Here is a 10,925-nt window from a genome sequence, read left to right as displayed (position 1 = left end):
TCATTTATCATTTATATAAATTGATATGAAAAATTGTTTGATAATAATTAGTGAAATTTGTACCCGAAAAAAAAAAGGAAGAAAGAGAGCGTTCAATCTTCTTAAACCTAACGGGCTCAATCTTTTCTTTAGAGATCTTGGCCCAAAAGCAAAAGGAAAGCCCACGGCCCACCGTTAGCTCAATGAGCTGTCCTTGTATGTAATTTTGGTAATTGTCGGAGGGCAGAAACGAGAAGATGCATTAAATTTTCTTTCTAGGGTTTCTTCCATGTACTGGTGGCACCTGAACTTTGCTAATCCAGTAGCCAGCGGGAGCTTCAACGATTACAGAGCTTCGGTATCTTCCGCCAATTAGAGAGTTTCTTCGTCAAATTCATCGCATAAAAAATGGTATCCTTTTTTCCTCTGTGCTCCTGTTTTCTGCCTATCCCTCGATTTCTGCTCAAAAGTTGCTGGAAATTTGACCGATTTCGTGCTTATATGTGTGTGTGTGTGTGTAGATACGTTGATTTGACTGATTTTGTGTTCTTTAGTTCGATTTTATGGGTTTCGGATTGATTCCAGTATTGGCAAATGTGGCAATTATCTCGAAACCTAATGTTTGAGAAAGGGCGAAAGTAAGTTGAGCAGATTGAAGAACAATCTGGTGGGAACAGAAAGATCGAGTCTTTGCTGTAATTAGGTTTCAAAAGTTCTTGATCGAGTCTCTTATGGGAAGTGGTTCGATTTCCTTTCACTGGCGAAGGGCGAGTTTGGAGTGGCAGGAGATGATGCATTTGCAAAGATAAAAGAAAATGCTCCAAATTAGAGTGCTTAGTGCATCTCTTTTTCTTTTCGATAATTATTAGTGCATCCCTTTATTTGTTCATTTATGCTTTACATTTACTGTGATGCAAATACTCTAAGTTTGCGTTGATTCAATTGAATATATATATATGTATATGTAAATGAGGTACCTGTTTGGAATGTACACGAATTGGATTGAAGTGAAATGAGTCGAGTAAAGTTGACGGAACATAAAGTTGATGGAACATACTTAAATGAGAAATAATGACTTCTAGCTTGTTATCAATTTGTTGGATGAGTCACAGTTTAGTTGGAATGATTTTGTTCATCGTTGGATTCTATTTTCTTATGTGTTGAATGCTGGAGAAAGTGGCATTGAACTCCGTCAGTTGCTGATCCGAAAACCGGATCATGGTACTTATATTGATCCCGATTTGATTCTGCTAATTTTAGGTAATTCTAGATGGGTTTAGGCTGAAAGTGGATGATTGTAAGATAGTGGAAAAATTATTTTTTTCGAGAGAAATATGTTTCTGCTTCCACTGAGGCTTTATGTTGATCAATGCACATTTCAAATCTATGAAGTTATTCTATTGACCTTGCAGCCGAAGCAAATTCACGAGATCAAGGATTTCCTTCTCACCGCCCGGAGGAAAGATGCACGCACTGTGAAGATCAAGAATTACAAAGATGGGGTCAAGTTTAAGCTGCGGTGTTCCAAGTACCTGTACACACACTGTGTCTTCGACCTAGAGAAGGCCGACAAGTTGAAACAGTCACTTCCTCCAGGTTAGTAATTATCCTACAAACTCAGTATCTCAATCACCAGTATTCCCATAGATACTTGTATTCTTCAGCAATCAAGATTGGAAGTAGTCTGTGGTATGAGAAAAGTCAGAAATCCTGCATTCAGCTTTTTGAATCGAACAACCCTAGTGAGAAAAAAGCTTCGACAGAACTGGGAACAGTTGAGTCTTGTGCTTGCAGAGTCATCCAGACTTGTTTGCGTGTGTACATAGTTTTTAAGTGAATTTTGTGAGCTTTCTTTTTGCTTTGTATTGCTGTATTGACCCATTGGATTAATCTCGTGCAGGTTTAAGCGTGCAAGATCTCTGAAGAAGAAGAGAGCTGAGGTGAATGCCAATTACGAGTTTGTTAATGTCTTACGAAGTAGTTGAATGGAACAGTGTGAAAGCTTTCGGAATTTTGGAATTGCAGTTTCCTTTTAAACTTTTTCTTGTAAGGCGTCACAGTCATATTTTTGTTTGAGTTTGAACTGGAGCTCTTGGTGCACCTGGAAAAACTGTACTAGCTGCGGGTTTTTATGTGTCACATTAATCACACAGTTCCAATTCTCTATGCAAGGAGATGCCGGACAATCTGTGAAAGGAGTGACCCATATTCCTGTTAGCGCTCCATGTAATTGAATAGAAAAAGTTTTGATTAGATGTGGCCTTCACGAGGTGCCAGGTCTGTAATATGGAATCGAAGAAAGATCCTCTTCGCTCCTCCGGACCGTTGGGACAAATCAGCCGTCCACGGGCAAGTTGTTCTCTGATATGAAGCCGATGTTGGCTGTACCAAAATTTTAGGAAGTGTTTTTGTGGTTAGATGACTGAAATATATTTTCTGATAGAAAGATGATATTTATCTTCGTTTCTCAGAAAATTCGAGGAGGAAGTTTTAGCAGTTTCATTTATAGGAACGAATCGAAAACTGGAATCACTTACTGAAGTCAAAAGCAGCATAGACTTTGATTTCTGCGTTACAAGAGAACAAATAAGTCCGACGAGGGAAATTAGATACCACGTTTAACATAATAGGACAAAAACATGGGCATGTCTGAAAATATTTTTATGAAAATCCCCAGTAATTCATAAAAAAAAAATTAAAAAGTTTAGTCCCCAGCAGAACTTTTTCTTGAAGTAAATGGAAAAACATTATATATATTTTTTTCCTGATGGATTACAAGTGAAACTTACCAACGGATCTAAAAATCTCATAGTCGAGTATACAATCCAATTTGAACCTCTTATTCCCGTTCGAGATGTATCATCTGCACTGGACCGATTGCTGTGTTTTTTTTTTGTTTTTTTTTTTTATTATGAAATTAGTAAAAATTTCAATAGATGCCTATAATGCGAAAACTATTGCCTTTATATATATATATATATATATATATATATAGGTACCTAATCTATTGCCTTTAATTAAACAGAGCAAAATTCAGAGGCCCGGAGCCCAAAAAAGAAAAATAATAATACTAATAAAGAAAAATGCAAAACTCGTGCTGCTCCCACTTCGTCAGTGGACGCATGTGATGTAAAAGGAAAGAAATTTCTAAGAAAAAAGGAACAATACAAGATATATGTCTATTTATAAAATCAATTTTAAATTTATTTTACTTTTAAGTCAATTCAATAATACTATTATTCCTTTTTTATTTTTTTCTTTAAATTCTCTCTCAGACCTTTTCTTATTTATTATTACAATTAATTTTTAATACAAATTTTTTCAATTATTTAATATATTTTTTTAATTTCAATATTTTTTTTTTCAATTTAACAATATAATCATTACTTTTTTATTTTTCTTTAAATTCTCTTATATACTTTTTTTAATAACTTTTGCCTTCATCTTCTAAATCAACTTAACTTCGTTATCAAACAATGAAACGAGAAATCATAAACTTTTACTCCCTAAACTTTGGGTATTTAAATTGTTCCTTCTCAAAATTTGAAAATCAAAGTATTAATCCCTAAAGTTTGATGCGTTTGGACCGCCACACCCTCATCATAGTTCCCTTTAATCTTTTGCTCTGTGTAAATGAAATGACGATAATGGCTTAGACAACTTTCCTATACTGAAAGGTCTGACAACTTCCTATCATTAAAAAAAAAATAAAGACAAACTCAATACCTACTCACTTTAGACTGGAGGTTAGAGTTAAGCCATATTCAAGGCGGATATCTACGCCACGAGACTTAGTAGGCCTAATTGGTCAAATGGGGTCACGAGGGTAATATATAAGCTAATGAGGGCACTTATCACCATTTATGGTCCCTGATAAGGCAGACATGCTAGCTGTCAGACATCCTCCTTACTAGTATCTTCCAAAATTTCCTTTCTTATAGAACATAATTTTTCGCTCTTACTCATTTTGATTATTCTTAAATTGAATTTTCAATAAACATTATACTCCCATAAGTTTTTGTTTTTTTGGATGACTCATGTTTTTATTTTTAGGTCTAATGGACCTCCAAGCGTTTCACTGGACCGAGCGCTTGTCGTAAATGATTGATGATACATGTAAGGAGTAGCTACCGAGGGATTTTTACAGCAAGGATGGAATCGATCGCGCAAACTCTTTTACTATGCAGCGAAGAGTGGGACGTATTCAATCACCTGTATTAACCTCTCGAAGTTATGTAAGTTCATTTTCATCATTTTGAGAGAGAATACTTCCATCATTATTTATATACTTTCGGGGTAATATACTAATTTCTAAGAATTCAGGGAGCAACAATCAAATAACAATTCGTCAAAGTTTGGGTGCCGAGGAAATACGGTAGAGTAGTGCGAAGGAAGAGCCCAGCGAAGAGACCGACAGAGAGAGAGAGAGAGAGAGAGAGAGAGAGAGAGAGTGCGTCTTTGTGTGGAGGATGGCGGCATCATCTCCTTCTCCGCGGGCCATCTGAGCTCAATAGGGTTTCCCAAGCTCAGCTCACTGTCAAATGAGGGTTTTCTCTGCGCTTACTATTGTGGTCTCGGAGCTCCGAGGAATTCGATGCCCAGCTGCGTTATTACTGTGTAATCGCCCCTTCGCTCTCTACGCTTCTCTTGTCTTACTTCCAGACCACCGGCTGATTTCAAATTCCGTATTACTTGTAATTGGAAATGGAGCTGTTGATGCTTTCATAGAGAAACAATCCATCGTTTGATTTGGATGGTAAGAAATATAATTGAGATTTTCAACTTCAAAGACGTTAGAATATGGAATAGGCATTGATGTTAGAGCCTTTTCAGTTTGACTTTGTTATACTAGTCTTCGCCTTGCTCTATGGAGCTTTTGTTGGTTCTTCGTAGCAGCCTTCAGAACATCCGTACTGTTTTTTATACCGTGGATTCTTTGGTTGTATGATCCGTAGAATTTAATCCCACCTAGTATTCATTGTTTTCTTGGTGTCCAACTAAGATTCGTGATGTACGAGATATATTTTATCAAGAAAGGGGAACAGTTTCGATTCTTAGATGACCATAACAGTCATGGCTATTTCATTTTCACTTGCTGGGAGTCATGTTATAAATTGGTTCAAGTATTCCCTTTCCGGGGACTATCTGTACTAGGAATCATGGAAAATGTACGTCTGGTGATTTTGGTCAAATTGAGCTCCTTATCTCAATGAATTATTTGATGCATTTTTCAAGAAACGAATATAGTCTCTCCTTTCGTATTAATTGTTGGGCCTTTTTTGTGCAGTTCTCATGAATAATGGCGACAGAAGTTTCTGCCACTGAAGAATTGTCTGAAAGATAGCTTATAATCGGTTTTTGCAGATTTTTCGCAAACACAAGTTGTTAAGGATTCGTATCTTTGGTTATATAGCGTTTGTCCCGAAGCTGAGATTGTTAAAATTTGTCAGTATATCGATTTGTTTGTCCAACCCTCTGAATAGCACAATTCCAGTGTAAGATGGTTGGAAAATCAACATTACAGGTCTCTGCCAGCTCTGTTGTATTTTCTTCATCGTTGACCAGTCTTCCATGTAATTCTTCTGGTCTTCTACCTTGCCTTCCCCCAAAACCCCGAAAAAAGTATCCTTCGATAAAAGCTACATCCTCGGAGGCTGGACATGGCCAAAGCCCTGCTTCTTCAGAAAAGAAGAGTCCGATTGCTGTTGTTCTGGACGTTCCAAGGAATCTCTGGAGGCAAACATTGCGCCCACTTAGTGACTTTGGATTTGGTCGGAGGAGCATATGGGAAGGAGGAGTCGGCCTGTTTCTTGTGTCGGGTGCTGTCCTTTTGGCCCTTAGCTTAGCTTGGTTGAGAGGGTTTCAAATGCGCTCCAAGTTTAGGAAATATTTAGCTGTCTTTGAGTTTTCTCAAGCTTGTGGTATCTGCACTGGGACACCTGTTAGAATTAGAGGTGTCACGGTTGGAAATGTAATCCGCGTTAATTCTTCCTTAAGAAAAATCGAAGCTGTGGTTGAGGTTTGTCAACACCTTGCCTCTGTTTATAATCTCTATTAACCTAGTGTTTCTTTCCTTGTATTGTGAGTATTTGCTGAGCTATCTCTTGCTGATTGTAGGTAGAAGATGATAAGATAATCATACCACGAAATTCTCAGGTGGAGGTTAACCAGTCTGGTCTTCTCATGGAGACTCTGATCGACATTACTCCTCGAGATCCAATTCCCACACCATCTGTGAGTCCTCTTGACCCAGAGTGTGATAAAGAAGGTCTCATCGTTTGTGACAGGCAGAAGATAAAAGGACATCAGGGAGTTAGCTTGGATGCCTTGGTGGGGATATTCACTCGGCTTGGACGTGAAGTTGAGGAAATTGGAATTGCGAAAACTTATTCTCTGGCTGAACGAGTTTCTGCAGTTATTGAAGAGGCAAAGCCACTACTAGCAAAGGTGGGATGCACTATTATTTTGTTTTGTGAAATTGAAGATGCTTTTTCTTTCCTCAATTTTCAGTTGAAATATGCATATTCTCTGGGTATGAAGCTGATAGTCGGGGACGATTGTTTAGAGGAATTCTAACTTGGGTGGACATGCAGCTTGTAAGATTAATAGTGATGAATGACAGAATATTTAAAAATTCTAGTCTACTGAACTTGCACAAACAAGGTAAACGTGATATTGAATTTTTAGCTTCTAAATATTGTGAATGTAATAATTTGTGCAGCATATGGTCTTTGGCATGTGAGGTTGAAGGGCTGGATGCTGACTGACTAGGAATTTAAGAGGACCTGATGTTGACCTAAAAGTTAGATAACACACCCTATAGAAGTTAATCTTGTGGAGTCAGGGGGAAGGCAAACACTGCTGTTTAGGATTTGAGTTGCCAAAGATGGTACTTATATAGTCCTGAACAATGTGCTGCTCCCCAACTCTTCATTCATTTTCTTTGGATGTCATAGGCAAAAAAAGAGTACTTATTTATGTGGCAGGTCACTTTAACTGGAGAATTTGATTTTTCACGCATCATCTGAATAGCATCATGCGCACACTTATCTCGTTACAGCATGCTTTATGTAGTTGATTTTATATTGTAATGACTTCACTGAAACTCATTATTTAGCTGCCTTTCAATGGATATATAACCTTCTCATGTTAAAAGTGTATAAGGCAGTAATTTTAATTGTCCAACTCAGTTAGTTCTGTACATGTTTGATGATTCTTTTGTATTAACTTTGATTTTGTTAAATTCAATCTCAACTATAAACAGATTCTCATACTAGTGTTATTTTTATTTTTAGTTGAATGTATGGAGCATACATATTGGGCTTTTATCTTCTATGTTTCATCAATATATCATTCACTAAACACACCTTTATCTGCTTAATATGGGCTAGATGAAATTGTAGAGAATGATAAAGTTTCTCCATCAGATGTTTACTTGTCCATTTAAATGAATTAGCTGCGCAGCAGCTCTTGCTTGTAAAAGCTTGTATCTTCTGTGCTCTCCTATGATCAGTCACTGGATGAAATTTATACTGGATGCTCACAAGCAAGTGCTGGCCTTGATCTAGCGATTTCACAGATGGAAGCCATGGCTGAAGATGTGCAGCCTTTGCTGGCTGAGGTTAGAGAAAATGGTTTGCTCAAGGAAGTTGAGAGTTTGACTAGAAGCCTCACGCAAGCATCTGATGACCTCAGGTGACTTGCTCTGCTGCTTCTCGTAGTATTTTGATTCTGATATTTCCTTTGTGACACTGCAAGCGACTAAATTGAATTACAACTATTCTGTTACCTCACATGGAATAAATCTAAAATAGAGACTCTCAAAGACTTTATCATCACCTCATAATATTCATGTTAGTAAAAAAATTACATGTCAAATCCTATTTTGTGTACAAAATGGACCGTTAGAAGCATCTCAATAACTATTTTAAGAGGATCCTTGCATTTGTACGGGATAGCATTGGAGTTGCGTTGAGTCACACTGTCTCTCCCTCTCTCTGCAAAAGCTTTTCCTTTGCAGCTGGTCAGAGAGTTTAAAATTAATCGAGATTGCAATTTTTTTCCCCTCCCAGAAGGGTGAACTCTTCGATCATGACTCCGGAGAATACCGAGATTGTTCGGAAGTCCATCTACACTCTCATTTTCACGCTGAAGAACATCGAAGTGAGTTGCAACCTTGACACTTCATCCACCTGCTCGATCCCTTTTGAAGTTCTCTTCATTCTAATCATTGGTTTTCTATATACTATCACCTCAGTAATGCTCATCTCTTTACCATGATTGCAGAACATAAGCTCGGATATCTTGGGTTTCACGGGCGACGAGGCAACAAGAAAGAATCTGAAATTACTCATCAAATCCCTCAGCAGGCTATTGTAGAGAAAATACAGACACCTTCCTCTGTTTCGTGAAAGCCAAAAGTAAGGAGTTTGCTGTGAAGATGATCGGCAAGGAGGACTCAAATAGATTTAGTCCGATTGCTGCTGATTAGATGACAGAAGGAGCTCTTATGCTCCTCAATGTATGAGGGGAAGATGATTCTTTTGAGGGATATGATTCAGTGGTCCAGGCATGAAGGTAAAGAGGCTACCCTGCATTTCTGTCCGGAGTGGCAATATTCACATTTTAGTCTTTGCCAACTCTAGTATGTGAAATCCAATTAGTGTCTAGCAATTGACGAAGTGTGGTTACATTTATTGTCTTAAAAGCTTAAATACGGCAAGTTTTGCAAAATTTTCGTAGTCTCAAGCAAATTAAATGTCATTGGGCTGTGCACTTTTGATTGTGGTTCTGCCACCTACGTGCTAATATTAACTGTCTCGTTGTGCGAGGTTGAAGGCGTCATGTCGAACGGAGGAGATGTTTTATCTGGTTGCCGGTCTTGTTGAGAGTCGGTAGCATGTCTTTTTGGCTGCTAGCTGAGTGTCGCGATCTTCGAATAGTCTGAATTTATGGAGAATGATCGGTGGCTCAGCCTAACTCTACAGAATTGACTTAGGACACCCATGCTCATATAGCTTGTTTGGATACAAAGGGATGGAGGGCTGGGGATGGGATGAAAAGGATAAGTGGGGCGGAGAAGGGACGGGAGTGGTACGAAAGGATAACATGTTAATTATTTGGATAGGAAAAAATAAAATTTGGGTGGAGAGGGGCGGGATAAAATAATTCGCCCCTGTTTGGATAAAAATTTAAAATGATGAGATATTTTAATAAAAATTCTTTTTTTGTCCTTGATGGAATGGGGTTTTGAGGGATTTGGAGGACAAATTAGTCTTTCTAAAATATTTTAATCTATAGGTAAAATTGGGCATTTGCTTTGAATATCGAATCGTGCTTTTCTTATTTACTGCGGACTTCACATTGTATGAATAGTAAGAGGTCATAGTAATTATGAAAATTAAAGGCAGTTTTGAAATAGGGAAAAGTACCGTTAATTATATATACGTCTATGAAAATATTTCCGAAGCACTTTATTTTTCATGAAAATCCTACCATTCTACAATTCAATTATATATATCTATTCCACATCCACCGTTTTTACCTGAGAACTTGACTTTGATAACTTTGTGTGTACGATATGAATTCTAAAGTATAAACTCCCACCGGATCTATTGTAACGATTTTGGTGCGGTAAAGTCCACATCTCCATTAATATATTATAGTTCTCATATGTTAAATGGAAATGAAGCACCCCGTGATAAATGTGAACTCAATATTGATAAGAGATTAAATCAATGAAATTATGATAGTTATTGTGTTCAAATCATTAAAAGCTTTTTTAAATAACAACAAATTTTATGAAAAAATTAAATACAATTTCGAAAAATATCAAACTTAATTAATTTTCTTGGAAATATCTGCACAACGCGCAAATGTATACCTAGTTTAAATATAATATATAATTGCTACAGCATTTACCGTTGTATGCCATTTGTCCAAAATGTTGAAGTGAGAGCTTCTCATTCATCGGCTTTTTGTATGCCAACCGTAAGAAATTTACATAACTTCCACAAGTATATATATGTATACATATTATTGCATAATAATATATTATTATATTAGTAAAAGTTCACATAAAACACAAGTCGATGTTTTTATTCTACAATTTTTTCTCCCCAATTTCATAATAAAAACAATCCACTATTTAATATGTAACAATGAAGACAATTTATTTTAATAGTGAAAATAAAAAAAAATGAATTTAAATTTAAGATGGTGAGAAAGCAATTTTTTAAGGTAGAATATTTGTCACCAAAAAAATTTCGTAGTTCTTCACGTTAATACATTTGCAAATTAATTATTAAGAAGAATAAAAATATAAAAGATGATGTAAGAAAAGGTAATTCATAAATAAGGAAAAAATTGATTTTAATAGGAAATCCAAGCATTTACAAAAAGTCTAAACATAAATACATTCTCATAAAAATTACAATTGATCCAATAATGCAGAATTTTAATAATTCTGATTTCATAAATCGGAAAATACATGGTAGAAGAAACGCTTTCTCTGTCCACCCGTATATCCTGTTCTAATGGAAACTCCAAAATGATCCATCTAAAAAATTTAAAGAGGAACGGGTTGAGCTCAACAGCTCGGTGAGTAATCACACTTAAACTAACTGAGTCTACACATGGGTTTCATATCCAAAAATTATAATAAACATGATATTGATCATCCCTAGTCCCTTCTCAGCTCTTTGATCATAGCGGTAGCTCCACATCTGATGGCCTCTTTGCCCCAGTGTAGCCTTTTCCTCATGCCGGGTCAATACTGACTCAAACTGCCAGAGAGTCCACTAATCACCCAAACACTCGGTCCACACAAACACATATCAAACGTAAATGATCAAAATCGATAATCAACATAACAAAATACATGCTCGACTCGACCATGACAGTGCAATTTTAAATATCATATACATACATTTCCAAAACACTAGTTT

General features: G+C 36.6%; 2 protein-coding genes across 5 annotated transcripts; both read left to right on the top strand.

Annotated features, from left to right (window-relative positions):
- The first annotated feature begins 232 nt into the window (after positions 1-232).
- On the top strand, positions 233-2,396 carry LOC116198169 (60S ribosomal protein L38-like). The gene is made up of 3 exons (XM_031528519.1): positions 233-390; positions 1,392-1,575; positions 1,880-2,396. Exons 1-3 carry the CDS (start codon positions 388-390, stop codon positions 1,900-1,902), a joined length of 210 nt encoding a protein of 69 aa, XP_031384379.1. The 5' UTR covers positions 233-387; the 3' UTR covers positions 1,903-2,396.
- A 1,965-nt stretch (positions 2,397-4,361) lies between these two features.
- On the top strand, positions 4,362-9,216 carry LOC116196397 (protein TRIGALACTOSYLDIACYLGLYCEROL 2, chloroplastic). 4 transcript variants are annotated; one of them, XR_004154812.1, is made up of 7 exons: positions 4,364-4,596; positions 5,267-5,998; positions 6,097-6,426; positions 7,559-7,674; positions 8,052-8,142; positions 8,266-8,556; positions 8,818-9,216. XR_004154812.1 is itself a non-coding variant. In XM_031526088.1 (6 exons), exons 2-6 carry the CDS (start codon positions 5,480-5,482, stop codon positions 8,356-8,358), a joined length of 1,149 nt encoding a protein of 382 aa, XP_031381948.1. In that variant the 5' UTR covers positions 4,364-4,596; positions 5,267-5,479; the 3' UTR covers positions 8,359-8,759. The 4 variants fall into 4 exon arrangements, 1 of the variants encoding a protein (XP_031381948.1); XR_004154813.1 differs by having other exon boundaries at positions 8,811-9,216; XR_004154814.1 differs by lacking the exon at positions 8,818-9,216 and having other exon boundaries at positions 4,362-4,596; positions 7,548-7,674; positions 8,266-8,759.
- Positions 9,217-10,925: the final 1,709 nt, after the last annotated feature.

The sequence above is a fragment of the Punica granatum genome, chromosome 2 (assembly GCF_007655135.1).
Source record: "Punica granatum isolate Tunisia-2019 chromosome 2, ASM765513v2, whole genome shotgun sequence".
Lineage (NCBI taxonomy): Eukaryota > Viridiplantae > Streptophyta > Magnoliopsida > Myrtales > Lythraceae > Punica > Punica granatum.
The sequence above is the reverse complement of the archived record's forward strand: the minus strand, read 5'-3'. Positions and strand labels throughout refer to the sequence as shown.

Excerpts from the sequence above, each read along its gene's own strand:
- LOC116198169 (XM_031528519.1), top strand. Across the intron at positions 1,576-1,879 it reads GAAACAGTCACTTCCTCCAG|GTTTAAGCGTGCAAGATCTC; the intron begins GTTAGTAATTAT and ends AATCTCGTGCAG.
- LOC116196397 (XM_031526088.1), top strand. The coding sequence starts at position 5,480 with ATGGTTGGAAAATCAACATTACAGGTCTCTGCCAGCTCTGTTGTATTT. Across the intron at positions 5,999-6,096 it reads AAATCGAAGCTGTGGTTGAG|GTAGAAGATGATAAGATAAT; the intron begins GTTTGTCAACAC and ends TGCTGATTGTAG. Across the intron at positions 8,143-8,265 it reads TCACGCTGAAGAACATCGAA|AACATAAGCTCGGATATCTT; the intron begins GTGAGTTGCAAC and ends CCATGATTGCAG.